Consider the following 27119-nt stretch of genomic DNA (forward strand, 5'->3'; position numbering starts at 1 on the left):
CTCTCGAGGACCACAAGGCCCTGTGTGCCCCTCTGACAATGAGGATGAGGAGGAGGAGAGGAATACATGGATCAGGCCTCAAAATGGTGTCAGAGGAAGCGCTATTAAATCCAGAAGGACAGCCCCTAACCAAAATCCGGGGACCAGACACAACCAGAACCATCCTCCCTTTCACAGGACCATGGTATCGAGGATTCAGGCCGCTCACACATGGGGATAAGGACCCAGAGGAGGCCTGTGAACTTCCTGACAGTTACTCAGAGAGAGTAGAAGCACATGTGATTATAAACACTAAAACCAGCACAGACATCAGACAAGAACCGAGCTGGACAGAGCCCTTTAAGGCCCAATTTCTGAGCAGTGGGTATGATTTCTACAGAGATGGCTGTATTCAGTGAGACTGTGATGGAGAGTGGGCACATGCCCGGAGCAGTCATTCCCCCCATCCCTTCTCAGGGATATGGGGGTTGGGAAAACTGCAGACCCACTGCCGCTGACCAGTCGTTAGTAGAAAAGGCTGGAAGCTTGTCAGCGCTGGCTGGTGTCGTACCAGACCGAAGGGCCGGGGAACCACAAAATCGTTACATTGCCTGCCTGAGACAAGCAGGACTGACCAGGACTTAGAAGAACCTGGGATGATACACCTACTGCGATTAAGGCAGGGGGTCAGACTGCCAAGGGCAGCCGAGCAGGTTGCGATCGGATGGATGAGTCTGGATTGCATGACAGAGGAGGTGAGGAAAAATCTAATACCTATCAGGACAGCTGTGCTGTCCATAAAGGAAGAGGGAGCTTTGGTTATATAGCAGGAGTGGCTGCTAACATCACTTCCTGGAGCAAGAACACTGGCTGTTACATGGCACAGGATGACCAGAGGTCAGCAGCTGGAGGGGATTAAAGACTGGGAGGCCACACGTCACAACATGCCCTATAGGTTATAGAATGTAAGCCGCTTTGGATAAAAGCGACTGCTAAATGAATAAACATAATAAACATAAAGGACCAGTCGGGGGGGGGGGGGGGGGGGGGGGGGGTTTGGGGGCCCACACAGAAAATCCCTGGGGAGCTGCCGCAGCTCTATCTCAGGGAAGAAGGAGAGAAATAGGCAGCTCCCGAGAAAACCCACGGAGAGAGGGAACCGGGAGATGAACAGACAGCGCTCTGTACCTCAGAGGGTGCCAAATACCTGGCTTCCTCTAGAGGAATATGCAAAGTGGACACCAGAGCAGCGAGATGCCCGGGAGCCGGGAGGAGAGGATGCTGGCTCCAGCGGGAGCTCAAGAATCCCATGGGAATTTCCCAACTACCCCTTCCCACTCTCAGAAGCAATAGATGCTTTACAAAAGGTGGCACAATTAGAATATCCCTGGCTGTTCCGTGTTTTCAGAGGAAATAAATGCATGATTGATACAGGAGCTAATATATCAGGAACGGAAAAAACCCACCACACTATTGAAATAAATGATTTATTCTCTTGCAGCATCCAGAAATGGTCAGTTTTTCATGTACAGTTTGACCTCGTCAGTATCTGGTCATATGGAGACAGGAGTCTACATTTGTTGCCTTTAATCTGCCGGATCCTGCCATTCCATCAGCGCCCTCTGCAGCTCTGAACACATGATAATATATTGTCAACAAATTGTTCCCGTTTCAAGGCCTTAAGCTTCCCTCATCACTTCCACAGGATTCCTCCTGCCTCTGAATAAAAGTGAACATTTTCAGCTCACAAGAGTTAATTAATCATGAAACGAAATGAACAATATGGTTAAACGAAATGTTTTGATTATTCTGTGCCTAAGCTGATAAGGTTGAAATGAATTTTAACATCACAATGAAACATTTTGATGTTATGATGTTTGGTTTAACAACTGAATCATTATCTACACTCAAACGCAACGTTCAGAAGATAAAGTTAAAGTAATTTAATGCACACGGAGATGTTCTTACCCACAAGTCAGAGCATCCTGTATGCGAGAAGGCGTGATGTTCTGAGGTTTGTTTGTTAACACCTCTTAACATGGCCCATCCCGACTGGCCAAGTCAATCTTAATGAGAACATTAAAACAGAATCACTTGGGGAGTGATTCAGCATTCTGGTAGTTTGGGCAGAACTCCGGACTGGCCACCGGGAAAAACTCTCTAACCACTGCATCTCTTGACAAGCTGTCAACCCAACACGCTACAGCTGACACAGCTAAATGGTTCCTTCAGCTGTTCAGAAACAGCGGAGGTGGATGCAAACGATTTAATCTATCTGTTGTGACTCGGGAGACATCTTAGGACTGACTTGGTCGCATCGAGGTTTTTCTACGAGCCACATGCATTTGGGGTCACCGACTCCTTGACATCTCGGATCCAAACGGGGTCTCCAGGAACGGGTACGTAGGCATGACATAAATTGCGTCTGATGCCAATTTGATAAGAACCGACCTCATAGTTTAATGTGGACCAAATTCTTTTCACACCCAGAACTCAGTTTCTTCTAGATACAAGCTTCTGATGAACACACACCATTCAATCACCATACATCACATTCCATCCGCTTACATTCATCCATCACAGTCGTCTTATTTAACTTGTCTTGTTTTAATTTGTTTAGAAAATAAATGTCTTACCTTTTATAAACCTGATTCTGTCTGAATTAATACAAAGTGTGTTTTGATCACTGAAAAAGCAAAGAATCCGAGAATCTTCTGATTAAACATTCAAAGACTATTCAAATCAATTCTAATCAATTCAGAAACACTTCATTAATCCCAGAGGGAAATTCAATTGTTTCAGGACAGACAATTCCAAGATCAGACATACATACATAGACACATGACAAGAATTGGTGACTGTGGTCATTCGCAACACGAGTCACGCCACCGTTATAGATCAAGAGGGTTTATATGAGGGTAGAGTCAGGGGGAGGGAAAAAAGGCACTTCAGAGTTACCCCCGACAGAGAGGATGGCTTTGTTATGCAAAAAAACACCTCAGACAGAGATGCACACAGACTTCAGACGATACACAACATAAGTGTCCACTAGGTGGGGATGGAAGGTTCTGGGACTCTCCTCACTTCAGAGTGCACATCCGCAGAGCAGCGCTCACCACCTCCGTTTGGACAGGGGAGCGAGATTATTGGGTTAGAGAGCACAGTGACTCCTAGAGACGGTTCCACGGCCTTCACCGGTCACAGTCCCGCCCGGGCTGGGATAGGGAGAAAGAGTTTCCATAGCGACAGCAGCATTCCACATTTCTTCTGAGGGGAGTTTACACTTCAGCCTCACAGGCTCAAGGGCACCAGATTCAGATAACAGGAATTGTTTTGGGTACAGACAGAGATACTTTCCTCTCTGCCTTAGAGCTCTGTAGGTCTTCAACCCCTCTAGATCCAATAATGGCGTAATTAATCTATCCCAATCCGTGCTGATTTGTCAACCCTCTCCTTGGTCGAATCAACCTTCTGTGCCAGAGCCTGAATCTCAGCCAAAGTTGCAAGTTTACGACTCATCTTGACAATTATATGAGTCTGTGAGTTCACAGCACGATGTATTCCATCCCTGACCTCCGGGATTGAGCCAATATTCCTCGAAAGCTCGTTAATTTTCCGGTATGCCAGGTAACCGCTCAGGCCATACAGCAGGAATCCCGACACCAACACCACGAATATCCAGACATCTTCAGAATCCTCTACAGACAGTTGAGAGAGGCAGATCAGGTTCCACTGTTTCCAGGAGTCCATGATATACCCAGCTGGCTCTGTCCCAGAGGGGCATCTGGGAGCCCCTTCTCCCGATCTCGTCATTGAAAAAAATTTGTCAATCGCGTTGAGAGACCAACTGACCAGATCCATGTTTAATAATTTCCATTTTCCAGAAAAAATGCAGAGAAGCGCCGTGCACAGGCAGACAGGACACACGAGCCTTGGGAAGAGCAGGGAGGGAGAGGAGAAAAAAGCGTCTGTACTCTCCAAGAGCCGGAAGAAGAATATCCTACATTTTTATAGAACTTTACAGCTTATTGGTCATAAGTAAAGGTAATATATTAAGCTTAAAAGCAACTATATTAGCCCCAATTTCTTACACTCTGTACTCCTGACTGATGGGTCAAAAGTAAATTTATAACCTGCATTTCACCCCGATATGGTAGCACAGTGTCTGCTTGCACCCAGTCGATTGTGCCTTTCAGACTTGGTCGAGTTAGTAAAAAATAATCTGCCGGATTTCAGTCGTCCAGAGATTCGTACTGCTAAAGGTGACCTTTAGGTAGTGGTACAGGAAGCAGAGGTGGATGGGCATGAGAAGGCCCACCTCAGGCAGGAGCTGAAAAAATTAAGGTGTGCAAAAATTAAAAATGATTGCTCACTGGGGAGCCATATGTGATTAGCGCCCTCTGTCTCTCCACAGGGAGAACACGAGGAGAATTACCTGCATAAACGACCCCAGTATGGAAAGACTGAGGAGACTAAGGGCATCCAGGAGGGGAAGATGGTCAGAAAGACAGGACCCAAACCAGGAAAGATCTGGTTGGGAGATCGTTAAAAAAAAACGGTGCCCCGTAAATGAAGATGGGATTTTATCCCCCATATGGCTCCCTAGTGCCTCCACTTCAGGTGGAATCACTGCAGGAAGTGCAATTAGAGAGGAGAGCTTCAGGTGGACATTATAGACACCTGGGACGTGTGGGAATTGTAATAAAAAAGTTGCTGACCTCAGATGGGAAGGGCCAAGAATTCTTAAAGACAAAGTCCTGCCAAAAATTCATCCACCCTCTAGAGCTGTAGAATTGCATGGATTAATGAAGGTGGCCTGGTGTACAGAATGCTGGATGACAGTCGCAGGTAGAATCAGGCTGGGGCGCCTGGATCATCATGCGATAGATGAAGGATGGCAGTGTTGCAGGGTAGAGCTGGGAAGACTCATAACCTGCTCAAGTTCCTGTGGGGTACGGATCTGTCTGGTTCCATTGCTGGTGCTGGAGCAAGGACCCCTTTCAGAACTCACAAATCTCCAGGAATTCTGGGAAAAATGTTATAATGAGGTGGTGTGTACCAGGAGAAGGGAACACTTACACAACTGCTATGCCCCTTGGGGAAAGGTGATGTGGGAAGCTACGGAGCCGAGGCGGCACCTGAGAGACAAATTTGGAATATGACCTATGACCACAGACGTGTGGGAAAGGAAACAGGTCCGTCATGAGACCACGGACAGGGACTGGTACACATTTGCAACCGTGCCAGCAGGGCCTGGAATGACCATAACCAGAACGCAAACTCAGGTTCTGGTTAGGACACCCAAAGGATGGGGAAAAGTGACCATCTGGAGGGACGCTCTGAAGGAAGGCAGCAGATTTTTAGCTAGCATAAACTTGGGATGGAACAGAGAAAAGGAAGCCCCATTGACCTTCAAGGAAATAACCTGGGTAAAGCAGGGACCACAAGTGAGAGTCAGGTACAAGAAACAAAACTTTCGGCCTCATTTCCCCATCTCCACCTGCATGAGTTACATCAGTGAATGGAGTGAGGAAGAGGAAGAGATGCCCCTCCCCCAACCTCAAATTAAGGGATACTGGGAAAGAGGAACAGGACTGATCACATACTTTATTTGTGCGGCAATCTGGAGGTTAGACTGGTCTGATTTAGGAGGACTATAAGGCACTGTTGGTATTTTTCAGTTCATATTTGTTATCCACTAACATATCACACCACTGTGCTTCATTTAAATCCAAGTGAACGAATACAAATATAAATCCAGCATGCAACAACTCGACACATAACGATAACAGTAAACCGAGCTAACGCAACTGAGCTCTACACACACTAAACATAATATGTCGCTAGCAACCAGAGAGAGCATATTAAACACGGGTAGTTAGCTCCCGCTAACAGCAGTTAGCTCTGGCCTAGCAACCGACAGCTAGCAGATGATAGCAATGTACTCCTCCCTGTAACCTTATTACCAAAACATATTGATTAACACACAACTCAAAGGGAATAAACACATCCACACATCCAACGGTACTCCGTGCGGTACTGTCTGTCCATGCTATGTGATAATCTCCCAATATCGGGTCGGCAACGTCACGACACCGTGCGGGAGTTGTTTTCCGGATTACATCACCACGGCCCCACTTGTGGTAAGCCTTAAGGCCCAAAATGCGGTGTTTAAATCACAACTTATAAACATCAGAGCTTAACATTCACTTGAACTACTTCAAAACTAAATAACTTGTAGAGTCTTTTGTACAATCTGTATATCAATCTTAGCTACCATACCATTTCCTTTTACTAAAATTAGAAGATTTCATGCCACGACTGAAGTAAAAGAATGGGTAATTAAACGAGAGGGACATCTGAAATGACCTACAGTCTTCTGTATGACTCCAAATGAGGACATTTTTAACGCCACCAAATGGAAACAAAATTGTAGAAAATTAACACTGAGCTCCCTGAGTGTGGGAGTGTGTAAAGAAATTAACTAGTGATCCGAACCACCCGAGAACATGGTGGAGTAATTACCTCTGGGGTTCAATGCCTCTTGGGGGGCATATCAGAGGCCCATTTCCTGGGATGATCTCGAACACTAGACACGCAGTGTGGCCAGTAAATCCTACTTCAAATGAATGGACTGGAAATGTGCCATTTGCAATGTGGAGGAAGACGTCCGTGGGTTAATGGGACATTTTCCCCCCAGAGAGGTTGCTACTCCAGGGAGGATTCATCCATACGAAACATTGTTTGGAAAAAATGGTGGAGTAAAAATTTAACTGAGGAAGTGTTAGAGTGCAGACCAGAAGAAAAAGCTACTTCTACTGCTTTCTGGATGGCTAATATACTGGTGTTGTTAAAGCCAGCTACAGTTCCTGTAATATGGGAAGAAGGTACGAAAAAAGGAGTGAATATGACACCTCCTTTCCTGAAGATGGAGAAGCATGGAGCCTTAGTGGCACTTACCCTGGTCAGATCACAGGGACCTCACCTGACAGAGTTGACCTCTACTAAGGATAATTCAGAGTACCGTTACAATGGAATGACCTGGGGCTATTACTCTGGGGGTTTGAGGGATGTGGAATATGATTATGCCTATAGGGAATGGGAATTAAGACTCAGAGAAGCGATCTGGGTGTGTAATTCCCTGCTGACCTGATGGTGTAAAGCTGACTCCTTTTTGAGCACTCAGGCACAGCCATCTACAAAAATTGCTATTAAAGATGGAAAAAATGTGTATAATCCATATGAGCTGGGTGGATTCATCAATTTTTATGGATACTCACACTGGTGGGAAGGAAACTGGTCACAGTATGTAGTTTGGGACTCAGATAATTACCCCTCCTTAGGAGTAGGATGGGGCTATTATGTAAATTCAAAGGGTCCTAGGACTTGTTTCTGCTAGGAGGAAAGGGAGGCTGCAGACTACCAGAATGACATGGGAGGACTTCCCTTCCAAGCCTGGGTGCCTACAAATGGAGGATGGAGAGAGTAGAACTCTACCGGAGCTTTTCACTTCCCTAACATGACAGGGAAGTGCTAGGTGAATGAACGGCCTAAGACGTCAGACTGGCAGTTCCTGAAGATGGGGCTGACCCTGGTTGGAAAAGGTCCGGCCTTAGGAGTCACAAAAATGATAAAGGTAGTAACGCATGGAGCAACTGGAGCAGCGTCTGTGATACTCTCTGGTTTGTGGCAACATGCTAAGATGCCCATATTGGTGGTGGGAGGAGTTCTGATTCTAGGGGCTGTTGCAAAGCTGATGTCTATTCTGAATTGCCTAACTGATGTAAATCCTCTAATACAGGCCCGGGCCTGTATTTTACTCAAGCTCATCAAGCTCCAGGCCTTTAATGGAAGGAGGGCAAGAATTAGAGGCAGGCCTCAATTTCCAACCCTAACCCTAACATTAACAACAAGGCTAAATTACAGTAGGGGAATACTGTATTGTAACAAAACAACAGCAAACATACCTGTACTGCGTTTTAAACGCTATTAAATACCAGCATTAGAAAAGGCAACAGCCACCTTACCGCTTCAAAGTTGAATTGTTTCGTCTTGTCTGGGTTGTTGTATGAAATAAAATAAAAACCCTCAAATTCTATTCAATCTTTGTCCAGTTTCAAGTAAAAAAATAATAAAATACCGGCGATCCAATTCAGTTTAATCCTCATCCAGTTGGACGGGTCGATGTTAAAACGTTTAGCAGCTTGCCCCCAGAGTGTTCTGCAGCATAATCAGCACGTTCTCTTTGAACTTGATATCAAATTTTCGCCTCCTCTTCGGCTCTGCACGGTTAAAGTTACCCTCACAGTCTATCACTGGCAAATCAAAAATGAGACGGATGACACAACCGCCCCCCTGTGGTACTAGCCTGTTACCACATTCCACCCGGCCACAATAAAAAAAAAACGGCCATTATTCACCTCCGCCGACTCCAACACCGGCCAAAATGTGATCTCCGGCCGTTAATTGAATACAGGCCAATATTAGAGGATTTACGGTAGGTGCAGCAACAGACCCAACCTCCAACCCAGAGAGGAAGAGGAGGAGCACTCTGAGAGGGTAAAACCTCAGAAACCAGGAAGGAAGAAATTCAGACAAAAAACTGCTCGAGAGACAAGAGTGAAGGTAATCTGGTTCCAGGATGAATCGCTCAGAAACCAGTAACAGCACGCTCAATGCCCAGGATGATGTGCTGGTCACTATGGTGAGAGGATTTTTTTACAGCAATTATGACCAGTGTGGTAGCTAGCACCAACTTCTGGATCCAAGATCCTAAAAAGGGTAGGCTAAAAGCTCTGGCTTTGCTTGGATTGTCTTTGCTTCACTGTGTATTTTTGGGAAAATGCCTTCCAGGTGAAGGATGGCTATACCTTTTCCTCATAGGGGAACAGGGGCCGCTGGAGGCTCTCAACACAGTTACAGGGTGTTTGGGACTGCTAATCGATGGGTTGCAGTTTACATATTTACCCCAAGAGGCGATAATTGCCATTAATATTGTGTCATTAATCGCCATAGAAGAGATGATCCCAGTGTGCTGCATAATGAAAACCCAGGAACACGGACAGACAAAACCGCAGAAAAGAATGTGGTGTGGTCTGATGTATGCATGTTGGGAAATGGGACTGCTCCGAGTACTGTCCGAGGTGCTGAACCTAGCTGTATCATGATTTTCAGCCATGTATATGTTTTATGTTCTAGGGGCCTCACATAGAAACTCGCTGCCTGCACCACTGGTGGTGTCAAACATGATTCCTGTGATACGACTGGATGGGGTGGAAATAATGTGTCCTCTCTGTCTCCTGTGTGAGATGAGAGCAGGAATTGCACAAGGAGGGCTGCTGAATCGTGGTAGATACGTGACGATCCTAAGCTGTCGGGAGCTTAGGGCTGAAATTCATCTGAGTAATGTCATTGACCTTTGCACAGATCAGCAAGAACGAGGACCTGATCGAGAATCCCCGCAGCGCGATCACAGGCACGCAGATAGGGTGGGGGACCGGGGGGGGGGGGGGGGGGTCTGTCCCCCCAGATTCAGATCGACCCCGATCCGTCCCCCCCCCAACTAAGGCCAGAAAGAACACAACATCGGAGGTTAAGCGCTTGAAGCTCCTTTTTCCAATTACACTGAATGCAGCACGACGTAAACAAACACCGACTCCAGAGGCGCCAAAGTGGTTGCTGCTAGGATACAGGATGAAGCAACGATTACTGCGTATCTAAAAAAGTCCAACAGTGTAAGCAGGCGGGGCCGATCTGTCTGTTTATGCGTGTTGGTTCTAGTTTCAGTACGTTGTTGTCGGTGTTGGGACTTACTCGTTATAAGCGCCTCATTGCTGACTTTAACGAGTCTCATCTACAAATATGACCCCTCATGAAGTTACTACTTTACACCAGAAGATAGTGGAGATGTGGAACCTTCAGGCTGAGCAAAGTTTGGGAGTTTTTAGAGTTTGAAAATCGCCTCCCGCCGAGAGGCTCCCAGTCGGGGAGAGGAGGAGATGTGTGCAGCATGAAGAGCGTAAATATGAGATAAAACGTATAAATGCCGGCAGGTCTGGTCTTTGTTGACTGATCACTTTGTCTGGTCATGACTGACTCTGATTATGAAGCAGAATATTGACTCTGATGAAGAAATTCACTCATCCAGCCGGGAAGACGGACGCTGCTGCAGCATCAGACAGCCGGTGCTGCACGAGAGGTGTGTGGAGTTTACGAGCTCCAAACGTTGGGTTTGATGTTGGTTTCACCTTCTCTGGGACGTGATGGATGTAGAAACGATGGTAAAACACCGCTAACGGGACAGACGTAGCGACAATGTAAAATAAAAGCCGTAAAAATTGGCAGATGCCGATGCGTTAGGTATGGAAGTCAAGTGTGCCACATAATCATAAAAAAGTAAAATATAACATTAAAAAGTGTTTATATATAAATAAAAACTTCTGCCTTTGTGGTTCTGCAGCGAGCACCCTCTCAAAACTTCTGACCTCCTGCCCCCACTGGCCCCCACTCTTGCACTCAGGCCTCAGCTCAGCTCGTGTGTGTGTGTGTGTGTGTGTGTGTGTGTGTGTGTGTGTGTGTGCCTGAACCTCTGACCTTCAGTCCCTGCTGGCCCCCCTCTCTCTCACTCAGTTCTGTGGAAAGGAACAAGCGAACTGGGCTCGTTGGAAGTGAAGGCTGCTGCCTGAAGAAGAGGCAGCGGGCTTCCTGGCCTGGCCGAAGAAGTGTTAAAACCACAAGATCACACTCTGGAGACACAAGGGGCCTGAAGATGGAAGGGGGGAGTTTTTTTGCTGCAAAAATAAAAATGTGCCTTATTTTCCTCTCAAATGGTGTTAAGAAGTTGACCTTTGATTCGAGACAGTAAAAAATCAAGAAACAGCCCAGAACTTTTCCTATTTAGCCTACGCTGCTCTTCCTTGTGTTGGATTACCTTTCTTTCTTTTTGTGTGTGGAATAAACTTTTCTCTCCTTTGGAAAGGAATTAAAAACAATGCGTGGGGGCCTCCTTTCCGTCTCTGGCACAGCAAAAGGTTGTAACGGTTTTCAGGTTTTGCTTTATTGACTAAAAAGATGAATATGGATGTTGGGCGCCAGTCAGGACTCCCTCCTGACACATGGGATAAAATAACAACAAAACAGGCGTACAAGTTTCAGTCAGAATCAGAGAGACTTTTATTGCCAGGAATCCAGAGCATAGGAACTTGACTCCACAGAACAGCCTGACCAAGATTACACACACACACACACACACACACATGTAGACAGGACAGATACAGGCAGACCGCGAGATGATGGTGAAGGAAAATACAATCTCCCGTTACACAAGGAAACATGTTACTAGACATGCACCCTTACATTAAGTTGTCTGACCAAAAAATGAAATGAATGGAGGTACTGGTCCAGAGGAAAATCAGGTTTGAGCAAGTTCGCAGATGCAGTTTATTTAGCTGCCTTGTCCATGATGGAGGAGCGGCGCTTTCAGGTGAGTGCAGAATTTCACCCTCGTATGGAAAAGTTGACAGGGGTCGTTTAACACATGAGAGTGATGAGAAGTTTGAAAAACACGTTCTCACTACAAAGGAAATAATTTTCTTTTGATAATCGATTCCATTTTCATCCTGTCCTTGAGCAAACCCAAATTCTGAGTTTAGTTTTCTTTTTAACTCACGTTTTAGTCGATCGTTTGCTTGACGTAAGAATCTCTTCCATGGGCAATCCGATGACGTTAAGCGATCCCTTTTAAAAGATTTTTCAGATGAGTTTTGGCTTCATTTTCCTTTTTTCTCACTACGGTCAGTAGGAACTTACATCAGTGGTCGAGTTGCAGTGAATATGGTGCGTCCAGATGATGACATCATCAAATATCGAACTTAGAAACTTGGTTGTTGAGCGTTTCTTCCGTCTTCCAGATCTGCCTCAATCCTTCAGGGATTAACGGCCTCTTTGATTAAAAAACGGCCCGTTTACTCGGTAGAAATCACGGTGCGCCTGTGTTCACACCACTCTGTTCACAAGTGGAGAGAGAGAGTCCGTGGAGCTCGAAGGCACTTTCTATTTTTTTCCTGTTTAGGGTGCGGCAGCCAGCTGCGCTCAGGTGCAGCGGGTTTATAACAGGGTATATACAGCAATCCTTAAGTAAAATTTACTACTTTTTAATACTTTTTTTTACTACCTTCAGAATTTTTTTAAAACCATCACAACACTTAATTGCAAGTGTTAATCAGCGACCTATTTACACGTATTTTAACATATATAACATACAAAAAGAATAAACTTAGAGACTCACTGATGTTGACAACGTATTGCACATATTTATTTTACTTAGAAGATAAGCCAGGCACTTCTGTTCAGCGGTTCAGACAGTTGACCACGGGGCCTGAAATGATGCAGAACGACCACTGAATATGACGTCATCATAATGTGACCGGATATGCTAAAGTAGGGCTGCTCAATTATGGCAAAAACAATAATCACGATTATTGTGACTGAAATTGAGATCTCGATTATTTAAGACGATTTTTCAATTTATGTAGATTTTTATTTTTTTATTTTTATTCAGTCATAAAACTGCTCAGGGCACAATCAGGACAAAAATAAATAAGAAACAAGATGATCACTAAAATAACTCCTGATTCCAGTATAAAAAGACCAATATACTTATAGCTCATAGTTTATGACCCAAGGGCTGTAGACCTTGGTTTAACTCATGTAAGTCTAACCAGTACAGACCCAAATACCAATATCTTGCAAATACTGACAGCAAGAATTATACAGTGGCATTTATAACAAATACATGCAAATAAATTGATGTTCACAAAATGTTGCATAGCATTTATTGAGTCGTGTCAAGGTGCTGTAGGAGAGTGCACTAGCACCGTGTCCTCAGAGAGATTAGTTATCAGCGTGAGGAACTTATTTCTACCTTATTTATTAACTATTTATTTACAAGTCCATCAGTTAATGTAATAATTGTCCCAACCACAGCTGCACCCCCCACCCCCAACCCGGTCTCAGCAATCGGGGCAAGCTGCACGTGTGTTTAGCACGCCGCACGCGCACATTTAGCCGTTTTTAGCTGCTCAGGAGTCCGCAGGTGCGGTGTGTGTCACTCACTCTGGTTAATCCAACAAGGAGCCGGCTCCGAGAGCCGTTTCATTAGCGACCGACACATCACTACATCATTCCCTTTCCTAATGTCCTGAAGAACGGTCCGGAGCGCAGGCGGAGTGTTTAGCTAACCTGCAGCAGGAAATGTCGACGACAGTTATCCAGAAAGTAGCTAAGGGTTACCAGAGATGTTTCTGAGATGTTCGCTAGGTACTTTTAGATTTAAAAAGTCAAGAAGGGGGTCTGAGAAGCTGTTAGAAATAGCGTCAAAGTCGCTAAGTTGGCAACGGAGCGCTTCATTTGTAACTCAGGGCAGCTCAAGTGGGAGGAGTAAATAATCGGCTTGTTTTATTTTTATAATCGTTCAAAACATTTCATTCGGAATATATTTCTATGTCGATGTTCAGAACATGACATCTGATAGTCTGAAAAAAATAATACCTCTGAGACCAAATTTAACACTTTTAATGGCCTTAAATTTGACTATTTTTATTTATCACTTTTTAATACTTTTTAAAACCCCGCGGACACCCTGTATAATCAAGAAGCAAAAGGTGAGAGGAGCGGTGGAGTGCTTAGCTCTATGTTGTCATGACAACTTCAGATCGTTACAAGGCGAGTTTGCTGGTTGCTTAATTCCATCCCAAGTTCGTTACGTCAGCGTTCTCCTGTTGCGGGCAGAAGCTGACGAGGGTCTGGGCGTGATAAGCTCCTGCAGTGTGTTCTAATACAGCAAAATAAAGGTGATTTTACCAGAATTAAAGCCTAGGTTGCACAAGGTAACATTTCTCTCCACAAAGTAAAGGTGTTCATCAGGAGGGGGCAGAGGTCAAGCCCACCATCCAGTACCGTGAGTCAGAGACTTAACACCTAGAGCTAGCCTGGTGGCCTGGCTCATGACACCTGGAGTCATGATGAAGTTCTGGAAGTAGCCTCAGCCAGGCTCATGGCTGTTCTGACACACTTAGGGAATCCCTGCATTGGAGGGCCAATAAACATGTGGGCCATGAAAGCATTCTGTATCTGCAGGGTTCTATAAGATCAACACTAATGCCAAACTGGATCATGATCATTTATGTTTCTGGATGGTCAAGCTCTAAAAATAGTTGATATAGAACATTTTAGTATTTACCACCTGAACCAGTGAACACACCGTCTTCGAGGGGCTGAAGAGCAGCAAGAGGCCAGCTGAGCATTCATGTTTATGGAGAATGTAGTCTTCATCATTTTGAGCTAATGAGGTGCTTTGGCTGCCCTTCCTGTGACTCAGCGGTGTTTTCTACCGGATTACAGAAAGCACATCGCTGACCTGTCCACCTGAGAGCTCCTCCACACACACACACACACATCTATGTCTCTCTCTCTCTCTCTCTCTCTCTCTCTCTCTCTCTCTCTCTCTCTCTCTCTCTCTCTCTCTCTCTCTCTCTCTCTCTCTCTCTCTCTCTCTCTCTCTCTCTCTCTCTCTCTCTCTCTCTCTCTCTCTCTCTCTCTCTCTCTCTCTCTCTCTCTCTCTCTCTGTCTCTCTCTCTCTCTCTCTCTCTCTCTCTCTCTCTCTGTCTCACTCACTCACCCACAGACAAACATTCATGCTCTCACTTTCACTAAGTTGGGTTCACGCCCATCTTGCCTCTCCACTTTGCGTTCACTGTGTGTTGCTTTGCTGTGGGTCTTAGCAGACAATAAACCTGTAGGTCTGATATGAGCTAGTTTTTGTGGGAAAACAAAAAATATGTACAGGTCCTTCTAAAAAATTAGCATAGTGTGATAAAGTTCATTATTGTCTGTAATGTACTGGTAAACATTAGACCTTCATATATATTAGATTCATTACACACAACTGAAGTAGTTCAAGTCTTTTATTGTTTCTAATATTGATGACTTTGGCGTACAGCTCATGAAAACCCAAAACTCCTATCTAAAAAATTAGCATATTTCATCCGACCAATAAAAGAAAAGTGTTTTTAATACAAAAAAAGTCAACCTTCAAATAATTATGTTCAGTTATGCACTCAGTACTTGGTCGGGAATCCTTTAGCAGAAATGACTGCTTCAGTGCGGCGTGGCATGGAGGCGATCAGCCTGTGGCACTGCTGAGGTGTTCTGGAGGCCCAGGATGCTTCGATAGCGGCCTTAAGCTCATCCAGAGTGTTGGGTCTGGCGTCTCTCAACTTTCTCTTCACAACATCCCACAGGTTCTCTACGGGGTTCAGGTCAGGAGAGTTGGCAGGCCAGTTGAGCACAGTAATACCATGGTCAGTAAACCACTTACCATGCCATTACCTGGCATAGGCCAGACGATGCTGGCACTGCCCGCTCACCACAGCCATGGAATACACCTCATCAGCACTCACTAACACCATATTGGAGCAGGTGGAGGGAGGCTAGGAGGGAGATCTGACCATCTGGTTGGGGTCTGGGGTGGTGGGTTGCTGTGCTCAGCGTTGGGCGGGGGAGCCTGCTCATCAGCACCCCAGCAGAAAGGGTCAAACTCTGGTAACCGGTGATGGTTGTACCCCATGTGCAGCAGTACCGGGACCAGAGTGAATAGGGTGTGTATGGGGAGCATGAGTGGGTGTCCGGCGTGCATTTTTGTAAGTCGTTGGTTGTATGTGCATGTGTGAGCATGAGGGAGGGAGTGTGTGACTGTGTTTGTGTATGACTGTATATGTCAGGTGGGGCCTTTGACTCCTCCCCTCTCCTGGAACTTCTTTTTGATGATATAGATCTTCGTCTCCCCTCCCCCTGCCACACCTGATGTGGAGTGTGGTGCCTTGGTCTGCCTGGGTCGTGGCTCCCGGGTCAGGGAGTTTAAGGTATTTGGCGTCTGCCTGACCAATCCTGGTGGCTGCCTGGTGGGGTCTGGGTCCCAAGCTGGGCTGGTCGCCCCTGGGACCTGGGTCCCGGGCTCGGCCGGCTAGGGGCTGGTAGGCTGCGGGCGGGCCTGTGGGCTTACCGCCGATATCTCCCTGGACTCTGCTGGCTGCTGGTTGTGGACCCCCGAGGTGATCCTCTGTGCCTCTGGAGGGGAGCGGGGGCTTTTCTGGTTGCAGTCTCCTTGGGGTTCCTGTGCTCTGGGGCAGCTCCTGGATCTCTGGGATTTGGAGCTCCCCCCTTCTCCTGCACATCTTTAAGGGGCAGATCTGTGGCCCCTCACACTCTCTATTGGACGCTCCTATAGAGAAACCTCACATAAACAAGCGTGCGTACACACACAGGTGCTCTCAAAAGTATGGACTTGGGCACGTTCAACACAGGTCTTAAGGCTGTCGTTGGCGGTAAATGCACTGTGATTTATTATCATGTGACTGATCAAGTTGACGCAGTGAGAGCTTGCTCCTGTTGTATTGTTGTTGTGTACCATTTTTTTAATTTATTTTTTATTTTTATCTTTTTTTTTTCTTTCTGCAGGTCTAGAAGCAGTCTCTTGTTCATTATTGTTTATTTTTGTGGAACTTTTTCCTTCCCACAGACTTCCCACTGAGGTGCCTTGATACAGCCCTCTGGGAACAGCCGATTCATTCAGAAATGTCTTTCTGTGTCTGACCCTCTTGCTTGAGGGTGTCAATGATGGTCTTCTGGACAGCAGTCAGGTCGGCAGTCTTACCCATGATCGTGGTTTTGAGTAATGAACCAGGCTGGGAGTTTTTAAAAGCCTCAGGAATCTTTTGCAGGTGTTTAGAGTTAATTAGCTGATTCAGATGATTAGGTTAGTAGCTCGTTTAGAGAACCTTTTCATGATATGCTAATTTTTTAGATAGGAATTTTGGGTTTTCATGAGCTGTACGCCAAAATCATCAATATTAGAAACAATAAAAGGCTTGAACTACTTCAGTTGTGTGTAATGAATCTAATATATATGAAAGTCTAATGTTTACCAGTACATTACAGACAATAATGAACTTCATCACACTATGCTAATTTTTTAGAAGGACCTGTAACTGCTGACATAATTCTACACCAAACAACAACTCCTGCATCCTGCGTGGCCTGTCAAGTGAGTACCTTTTCGTAGTACTTAATGTCGTATTCCAGGATGACGCCGTTGGGCTGGTTGGGTTCGTGCCACATCAGAGTCACGCTGTTCTGACTGGTGTTCTCCTGGCGGATGGCTAACACTTCAGAGGGTGCTGCACAACAAACATCCGTGATTTTAATTCAAGATGCAGCTTCACAAAATGGCAGTTAAGACTTGTTTACATGCAAACAGTTGTTCATGAAACAGTAAGAAAACACAGTTTCAGTGATGATGTAAACAAAGTCACAACAAAACCAAAAATTGTCAAAAGTCATCTGGAACCATCACCATGTGGACCTAACGTTACAACACACTGTGAAACTCCGTGGTACTCTTCTGTCTTTGTCATTCATCTATTTTCATTTCCTGTTCACACCAATCTGCTGCTCCTTCAGATTTATTTGGTGATTTTTTTTAAAGGAATACCTTTTTTAACTCATTCACTGCCAATGACAACTAAAGTCGTTATTTGCATGTTTTTACTGTGTGGGCGTCGGACGAGCCCCCGCACCGTGAGAACAAACATCTCAGCTCTAAAGCCGATCTTCATCCACGTACGTCACGTGATCAGGAAGCAGAACATCCATGTGTTAGGAGATCGTTTTGGGCCTCTGCTGTAAGAAAAGTGAGGCGCGAACCGGAAATCTTCTGCCGATCACAATTCAACAACGGATTATGAAAGAACGGATAACGCTCGAAATGCGCGGATTCTTCTTGATGTAAGAAATGAGTCTCTGCTTTGTTTTTGGTTGTTTTGGCGTCAACATCATCCTAGCGCGCAACGTTCTGTCACTCTTAAAAAAACTGTAGAAACGGTGGGAACGGCTGGCAGCGAAGGGCTTTAGCGATCAGGAAACGGCTGGTTGAGTTAACACTTAACTCACAGAGAGGCGGTGAGTTAAGATGCGGCCTGTTGTTTGTTTACTTATAATGACAGTGTTTTAGTTACTCATCTTAAACAAATGAACAGGATTGGTTTTCAATAACAGTATTGATTAAATGTACTGACACCCATAAGGCAGGGCTATTCTATTCCGGGCCTCGAGGGCTGGCATCCAACACGCTTTAGTGCTTTTTCTGGTCCAACTCACCTGTGCAGCAGCTCATCAGGCTCTGCAGAAGCCTGCTAATCACCTGCTGATTGAAATAAGGTGTGTTGAAGCAGGTTGAAACCAACATGTGCTGGACACCAGCCCTCCAAGCCCAGAATAGAATAGTTCTGCTATATGGTAAGGCTTGGATGTGGTCACTATAGGGACAAACACAAATAAATTAACCTGTTCAACCCTAATGCCCCCCCACGCCCCCCACCACACGCCCCCCCAAGTGGGGGCCTCTACAGTTTCATGTCCCAAACATCTACAACTGTCCACATTCTCCAAACACAACTAAACCCACAACCAAACAGCCCAGATGGGAAACAAGGCCGTTTTAAATTGTAATAAATTAAGACACAACGATGTTTGAACTTTATTTTAGAAGAGCATCTGACCTTCTCTGGTGCCTGCTGGGAAAAAAAAACTTGAACAAATGTAGCTGAGGACCCCTGGAATAAATAAAACAATTAGCTAAATTTCCTAAATGAAATGTGAACACGCAACCTCCATCCTGTCAGCACGTTCACACAGGGCAGCTCTTCTAAAGTAAAGTTCAAGTATTATTTTAACTTAATGTGTCAAAAACCAAACATTGCTTTGTTTACAATCTAAACTGGTGTGATTGTAGCTGTAGCCGTGCTCGGGGAATGCAAACCATCACCGACACTTGGGGCATGAAACTCCAAAGGCCCCCAGTTGGGAGGCGCCAGGGCCCAAAGAAAAAAGGCCCAGGGCCTAAAGGGTTAAAGTCTCACCTGTATTTACTTTTATTTGAAGCTGAATAAGGTAAATGAAACACAGTTTTCCAGCTCAGAAACTAGAACGGATGTTTACCACTGGTCAGCTGTCCAGGCACAGGCAGTATCAGAGCAGCATGCTAACACCCTTTCTACTGCTGACCTACTTCCTTCATTTCTACATAATGCACCTTTAAGTAAACAAAGTCTTCACTATCATGAACGGCAACATTACATTGAGGGTTAATGACACATGGTGCAAGGTGGCAGTTTGTTGCATGAATTCCTAAAACAAGCATTTCAGGAGGAACTGGTTTGAGGATCTTGGAACCCTACCTGCCTGGTTTGTTGTGATGTTAGCCATGGCATAAGGTGACGGCTCGTTGCTGAGGTGAGTCACTGCATTTGAGGCCAGGATCCGGAAGGAGTAGTTGGTGTGGGCCACTAGGTTGAGCACAGTAACTCGAGGATCTGTCAACCCAGTCTGGTGAGGGATGAACCTGACAACAGCGATGCCTAAACGCTCCACGATCCCTCCACCTGTCTTCCCAATGCTTGCCCCTCCAGCCGCCTTCACTCCACCGCTTCCCCCAGGAGAGGCTGCGCAGTCCTCACAGGGCCCTTCTCCTGTACACTTCTGACACAACACACTGTACTGCAGGTCGCTACGGCCTCCTGTGTCCAGAGGCTGATCCCACTCTAAAACTACCGAGGTCCCATTGACTGATGAGATGATGTTTACGGGAGCAGATGGAGGGCCTGGAAAAAGACAGGGCAAGGTTCTGTTCAGTTCTGTAAAACAGTACCAGTTCACACACAAGAGTAATCTGAAAGTGCTAGGGACGAGAACAACTCATATTCATGTGAGGTCTGAATCAACATTGTGAACAAAAAGATCTGCAATAGAAGACGTTGTAATGTTAAAATCCGGTCCGAACCTCAGAGAGGCGTCGGCGTGACGCTGAAACAGCAGAAACCTGATCTCTCCTCTCACAGCAGCATTCTGGATCTGTGATCACATGCTTTTGCTCTGATCCCATTGATTGATTGAACTTTATTAATCCCTCGGGAAATTTGTTTTTCCAGCAGCAGACACCATCATCCCGAATACAGGATACAAAATTACTTAAAGACTGATTCGAGTCAAATTCAAATCAACGATACGTTATTAATCCCAGAGGCAAATTAGAGTTTCAGTACACACAATTCTGAGATCAGACATACATGGGCAAGACACATGACAAGATAAAAGCAGATAAAACAGATAAAGGTTGATAAAACTATTAAAACATCAAATAAAAAGCACAAATTGTGTTATTGCAACCTGTTGTCCTGGATTATTGCACGTAGCATGCTAATCATTCTGTTCTGATCTGATCAGACTCCTACTTCTGATCGTGTGTCGTGGACTCTGTCCGTGCCTCTGAAAGTCCACAACCAGTTCCTTGGTCTTCAGGTGTTAAAGCTTCTTTCTGGAGTATTTCTCTTATCCAATGACACCATCTAGTGGCGAACAAGCATATCACACCAAAATCTGTTGCTCGGTTTTTTTAAGATGGCAACTTCACGTTTCTAGTTTATAAATGTGCTTCTGTAGCAACAAACTGCTAAAACACGTAGTTTTACGAGTAATATTCTCATGTCATGTTGTGCTCTCATATATTTATATTTTCGAGACTTTCTTGTCCGTGGCATGTTCATCAGCTCTGCATCAGCTGAGGTACTCCTTAAATTTGAAGCAAGTAAGCGGTGGTCTAACGCTATTGGTTAGTTCTAGTCAGCGCTCAGTTTCCTATTGCACGGAGCTCTGCGGGACGGGGGCGTGGTTAGCAAAAAATATACGTATTGCTTACATTTTGTCACAGTACATGATGAGACATTTGTTTTTACAGATTTCTGAAAAATCATACATAATTTCTGAAAGTGGAAAACTCCGGAAAGCAGCTTTAAATTGCAGGTGTTTTGAGTGGCTCCAGTCCAAAAAATTCGGCACCAAGCTCCTGTACTCCTCTTCCTGTCATCCCTAATACACCCCGTGATGGCCAAATCATCTGCAAACTTCTGAATATGGCATAATCCAGAGTTGTAAGAGAAGTCTGAGGTGTACAGGGTGAAGAGGAGAGGTGAAAGCACGGTTCCCTATCATGACAGTGACACATCTGAGGAGTGAATGATGGATTGAGCAAATAATTGTTGATTCAAAAGGATGGTTCATATGCCACTAAAATAATTCCACTGAAAAATCTGGTTTCACTAAGCATGAGTTGTGAGCTTTGGCTGAGCTTGGAGCTCTGGCGGAACTGGGGAAATTAGGAAGTGAGTTCACCTTTAAGAAGTGCTTGTTTGTAAACTTTGACCAACCAGATCTGAGAAATTTGAATAGGCTTTTATCAAGAGTCCTCAAACACTCCCCTTTCTGACATGCTTAGAGCTAATTTTCATTTAATATTTGAAGTAAATCTGTTAAACTTTCTTTTGTTAATCTACTGATATTAATATGTGAATGTAGCTGATAATAAATCAGTATTGAAATCATCAAGTAGGCTAATTTAGTGTATTTAAGATCTGAAAAAAGCCACGAAATAATAAACATTTATGTTGATTAATTAATTAATTATTAAATCACTTTAGATAGAACATTCATTGTAGATAAACAGAATAAGATTGTAAGCAATCTGTAGAATGAAATAAACCACTTTATGAGACCATAATAATAATAATTTTATCCAAAAGAGTCAAAGTCTGGTCTTCTGTAAGGACCTTGGAGTTGCAGCTCAGATAAGGGAGTCAGGAGGAGGAGTTTTCTGGTGCACCACTGCCTGTGTCTTGAGGTGAAAAGCGCCAACTGAACTAGTTGTAGGAAGGTTAGTGACGATGCTAGTCAGCTTATGGACAAAGTTTCTAATCAGTTTTTCAAATGTTTCAGTAGAGGCATGTATAATAATATGCCCTTTTCTAAACAAGTTGTACCTTGTTCTTTGTTCTGTGTTTTGTATTTTATAATAGATATATCACCATAACTTAGCACTAATCCTGGTTTAGGGGCTTCTTTTTGTGTTAGTCGTGGGTTATGTAGGATGTAGGCTGCATCCTGCTTCCGGGAGCTGGTAGGGAACAGGGCGCCATTTCCTTGCCACTTCATCCTTTAGAGGATACTGTTTAAGTTGGACTGTGTACACCCACGTTGAGTAATGTGAGGTTTTGTGTCATGGTGATGGTGTTTGCACTTTAATAATTTTGGCTGAAATTCAGCAGGGGTGGGTGTAACAGAGATGAAAATGTGAATTTCACCAAAAGTGATGTGCAGTGATTGTTTGTGTTTTTAGAGCCACCTACTGGTGGTTAGGCGCAACTGCATGCAACGGGTCCTTCAGGCGCGTTCACAGCCCCTTCCACCAAAGCAGTAATGAAAGCTGGTGGAGGTAGGTGAACTGTGAAGCCGCTCTGCACTTAACTTCTAAGTCATTTTAACCTTTAGTTAATATATCAGTCGGACCTCTCACAGATATATAAGTGTTGTTAGAGCGTATTTTGAAAAAGATTAGCTGTGTTTGCATTAAATTAATAACTTTATAGATGAGATTCACTCTGGTTAGCATGCTAAGCTAATGGAAGCTAGATTTTCAGTCCTTTTAGTAATGTTTGGTTTTTCTTTTTGCCCTGAACAGACCGTTGTATGCAGCTGCAGCGCACACACTGATGAATTATTGTGTGCTTGTTTTTATATCAGGTAGGTTCAGATGTGTTTGGTAAAAATATGATTTGTGTCATGACTCCCAGTCTTTCACCCTCCTCTGCCTCTGCTGCCTCCTCATCAAGCCCTCAGCCACTTCATTCATCTCACCTGTCCCTGTCATCAGCTCATTACACACACCTGTTCCCCTGCTATATATTCACCAGCTAGCCACCAGTCCCCTGCCAGATTATTGAACACTCTTTGCCAGTAAATCTTCCAGCCTTGCAATTTGCCTTCACAGTCTCTGGACCTCGTCTTCACGCCTGACCCCTGCCTTGAACTCTGCCTGTCACCACGACCCTCGCCTGTCTACTACCACATCTCCAGCCTGCTATCTGTACCTGCTTGTCCCAATCTGGTTTTGACCCACGCCTCCTCTCCGACTCTGTCTCCTGCCTCGCCCTCCTCTGGTAACGCTACATCTAATAAATACTTTTTATTGAACTTTTACTTTGTTTGGTGTCATCATGGGTCTTCCAAGTTCTGGTCATGACAGAATAATCTGACCAAAACATAGACCCGACAACGACACAGTACTCGCATAGCAGTTTAGCCAACTGCCGCTGCAGGTGTATGACATCATCAACGACTAGTCGAAGTCGACTCAATTTTCATTACTTGACTGTCGACTTTAAAAAAATTAAGTCATGCAACCCCTAGTATCTCATGCTTCTTGCATTTATGGAGCTGGAAAAGGAACAGGAGTCACCGTTCTGGGAACACATCTGGCAATCAGGCCACCGCCGCACAGAGGTTCCACCCCACCGTCCAGGCCTGCTGCAGCCGTCTTGCGCAGCGGGCTCCTGACAATGCAACAGTGGCGGTCCCGGAGACCCTCTACTAATTCATGGCCTTCACAGATCCAAGGTTTAGCAGTCACGCCGCTCAAGCCTCAAGTCCCTCCCTTCAGTCCACATCCAGCGGAGGTCCCAGGAAGCGCACCGCGTCCACGTCCAGCGGTGGTCCCAGGAGGTGCACCGCATCCACGTCCAGCGGTGGTCCCAGGAAGCGCACCGCGTCCACGTCCAGTGGTGGTCCCAGGAGGTGCACCGCGTCCACGTCCAGCGGTGGTCCCAGGAAGCGCACCGCGTCCACGTCCAGTGGTGGTCCCAGGGGGTGCATCACATCAATGTCCAGCGGTGGTCCCAGAGGCCACACCGCATCCACGTCCAGCGGTGGTCCCAGGGGGTGCATCACATCAATGTCCAGCGGTGGTCCCAGAGGCCACACCGCATCCACGTCCAGCAGAGATTCCACCTTTGTCTTTCCAAGAGACACCGCCTGTCCAGGTCCAGGGTTGTTGCCGGGGTCGCACCACATCCATGTCCTTTATTTCTGCTGTGAAATTGGTATTTTTAATATGGGAGTCAATGAGGATTTGCTCGCTTCTGACACCAGCCCCTAGTGGATGAGGGTGGAATTGCACTTCATATAATTTCCGTGTTTGCTTCAATTTTTCACCTGCATTGTGGGGGCTTGGCCCCACCAGGACTTTTGTGCCCTGCAGCTACAAGCAGACAGCTCTCACACAGTGCGAGACTTTGTCATCTGCTGCTGTTCGTGTTTGTGTTTGCTGGTATCAGCCTAATTTCTGCAGACAGATGGTGAGAAACCTCCCAGACTCCAGCAGGAGCAGACCAGACTGATGTCAAACTCAGCTGCTGTGGTTTTTAACAAAAATTAGAAATCCGTATTTCATCATTAAACTAGAGCTCAAGCTAGGTTTCTGGGACCTATGCGTTGTAGCCTGGTGTGTGTGTGTGTGTGTGTGTGTGTGTGTGTGTGTGTGTGTGTGTGTGTGTGTGTGTGTGTGTGTGTGTGTGCGTGTGTGCGTGTGTGTGTATGTGTGTGTGTCAATGAGGATTTGCTCGCTTCTGACACCAGCCCCTAGTGGATGAGGGTGGAACTGCAATTTTTGGTACTTCCGGGTTGAGACCAATTTTAGAGCCGCATTGTGGGGGCTTGGTCATCACATGCCCCCCTCATAATATGGTTCTGGAGCCAGGGCTACCCTGATGTCACTTGTCTTGTCCAACTATATTCACAAAGAATAATGTTCAAAATAACTCCGATTTGTGATGCAGTCCAACATTTACTTTGGATTTTTCAGGCCAAGGTAAGCGCTGCACACTGTAGTCAGCTAGAGCGTTTGTGCTTCTGTCTTTAGGTCTTAAGGGTGATCCTGCCTCTGGTGTTAGATTAGCTGCTAAACGTTTTGTTCAGGCTTACGGGAGCATGAAGCTGCGGGAGGGTCATCTGCTGCTCGATAGTGGTTGGAGTCGCAGGGGCAGGAGACGGCAGCTCTGGTCTCTGAGTGGCTGTGTTGAGGACATTTTCCACACAGCCCATCACCAGCTACTGGCTTGTAAAAACCCACCTCACACGCTGCAGAGACAGGGAGAAGAAACGGGAACAATAAGCAACATAATGACTCCAGGCATGCAAAAGCATCACACTCTCATAGCACAGCTTCAGCCTCTAAAAACGAAGTCACCTACTCCAAAATGTTCCTTTTAGGACAAAGCCCACCCCCCTCGCTGAACTTATAATTACAAGCCTTGTAAGGCGGGAGATGAAAGTCATATTTTCTTCTGCTTAGATTTGGGCTTGAAAAGCGTTGCACTGTTGATACTCCCTGTGAGACCTTCGACATCATTCAGCTCCTCTGAAACATATTCACTTTTAACTCTGTGCTCATTAATAATGGAGGGGGCTCTGATAAATATATTCTCTTTCCAGGCAGTTAATAGGCTTCTGCAATGGTAAATGGGGCAGAGATAAACCTCATACACACAGGAACGCACCAACTCGGGCCTGCGTTTGCTTTTCTGCACAGGCTAATTTATGGCTCCAGAGAACGATGTGTGCTTGCTTACAGACCAAATGTTTGCAGTTGTGTGATAGAGCACTGCTGTGTTGTCCAATTTTATAAGGTTTATAAAAGAATACAAATGGATAGACAACATGAGCAGAATCATGCCACGGGGGTGGTTCAAAAGAGGTCTTGAATAGCAGCTGGAAGATTTTTAGCTGCATGTGAAAAGAAAGAAATCTTTCCATGCTTGTACCTGAAAAGTGCACATGAAGTATACCCAGACTCACTCTGCAGAGGTGTGCAAGCAAACGTTTTATTAGGTTTTGTAAAATGTTGCAAGTTCAGATTTTTCCACACCACACCTGCTGTTAATATCTCCATTGTGAGACAGCATTTACTCATTAAAACTTCTCACCTACTAAAATGTCACCTTCGTGTCAAGGTGTGCAGTCGGCATGCTCACCACTGAGGCCGAGGCAGGAACAAGAAACCCACTTTAGGGTGAAGCCACTTCTGACTGGCATGACACATTAAAAATTATTATGGGTAAATATATACATTAAACATATGCATGTATACTTCCTCTATAGACCTTTTATTTAGAGAAAAACAATAAAACTAGGTTCAGTTTTCTATGTAAGACTAAAACCAACATCTACAGTTACATAGCACTGACTTCTTGAAGATATAATATTAAATCTATGAACTGATTTCAAAAGTAACTCATCCAACATCTCCAGTTCAGGCGTATATTCAACTGAATACTCACTCGTCTTAAGAAAATTAAAAAAATTATAAACATATATACACACACACACATTGTCATGTGTCTTGCCCATGTATGTCTGATGTCTGTGTACTGAAACTGTAATTTCCCTCTGGGATTAATAAAGTATATATATATGTGTGTATATACACATATATATATATATATATATATATATATATATATATGTATATGTATATATACATATATATATATATGTATATGTATATATATATACATATATGTGTATATACACACATATATGTATATATATACATATATATATATATATATATATGTATATATACATATACATATATATATATATATATATATATATATATATATATGTGTATATATACATATACATATATATATATATATATATATATGTGTATATACACACATATATATATACTTTATTAATCCCAGAGGGAAATTACAGTTTCAGTACACAGACATCAGACATACATGGGCAAGACACATGACAAGAATTGGTGACTGTGGTCATTCGCAACCCGAGTCGCTCTACCTTAATATAGATAAGAGGGTTACATGAGGATTGGTTCAGGTGGAGGAAAAAAAGGCACTTCAGAGTTTCCCCCAAATTCCACTACCTCGGCTCCGGTCCGCCCCCGCCTTCCGCAGCCGCTCGCTTCCGAACTAAATTTTTCTTGGTACCCGCTCTACAACGGCTCCACTCCGGTGCGGAGACCTGAGGTGGGCAAACAAGCATGCGCGGGATTTTCAAGATCTTGCGATACAGTCCGAGCAATAAACGCGGAAGTTAGATCCAAACACCCGTTGTGTGGGAGAAGCATCGGCATGAGCTGTTTAATCTGCCCTTCATTTGTGTTGAGAGATCAG

At 44.9% G+C, this 27119-nt stretch overlaps 1 protein-coding gene across 8 annotated transcripts in view; it reads right to left on the reverse strand.

Moving 5' to 3' along the window:
* epha8 (eph receptor A8) overlaps window positions 1-27119 on the reverse strand; it is a 411677-nt gene that overhangs the window by 163232 nt on the left and 221326 nt on the right. For 7 of the 8 annotated variants that reach the window (XM_070549062.1, XM_070549064.1, XM_070549063.1 and 4 more), the window contains 3 exons: window positions 24901-25056; window positions 19272-19694; window positions 17089-17213 (listed from right to left, as the gene is read on the reverse strand). In XM_070549062.1, the coding sequence (XP_070405163.1) occupies window positions 17089-17213; window positions 19272-19694; window positions 24901-25056 (704 nt within the window). The remainder of the gene's footprint in view (window positions 1-17088; window positions 17214-19271; window positions 19695-24900; window positions 25057-27119) is intronic. The other variant, XM_070549067.1, reaches the window with a different exon arrangement.

The sequence above is a fragment of the Nothobranchius furzeri genome, chromosome 3 (genome assembly GCF_043380555.1).
Source record: "Nothobranchius furzeri strain GRZ-AD chromosome 3, NfurGRZ-RIMD1, whole genome shotgun sequence".
NCBI classification, from domain to species: domain Eukaryota; kingdom Metazoa; phylum Chordata; class Actinopteri; order Cyprinodontiformes; family Nothobranchiidae; genus Nothobranchius; species Nothobranchius furzeri.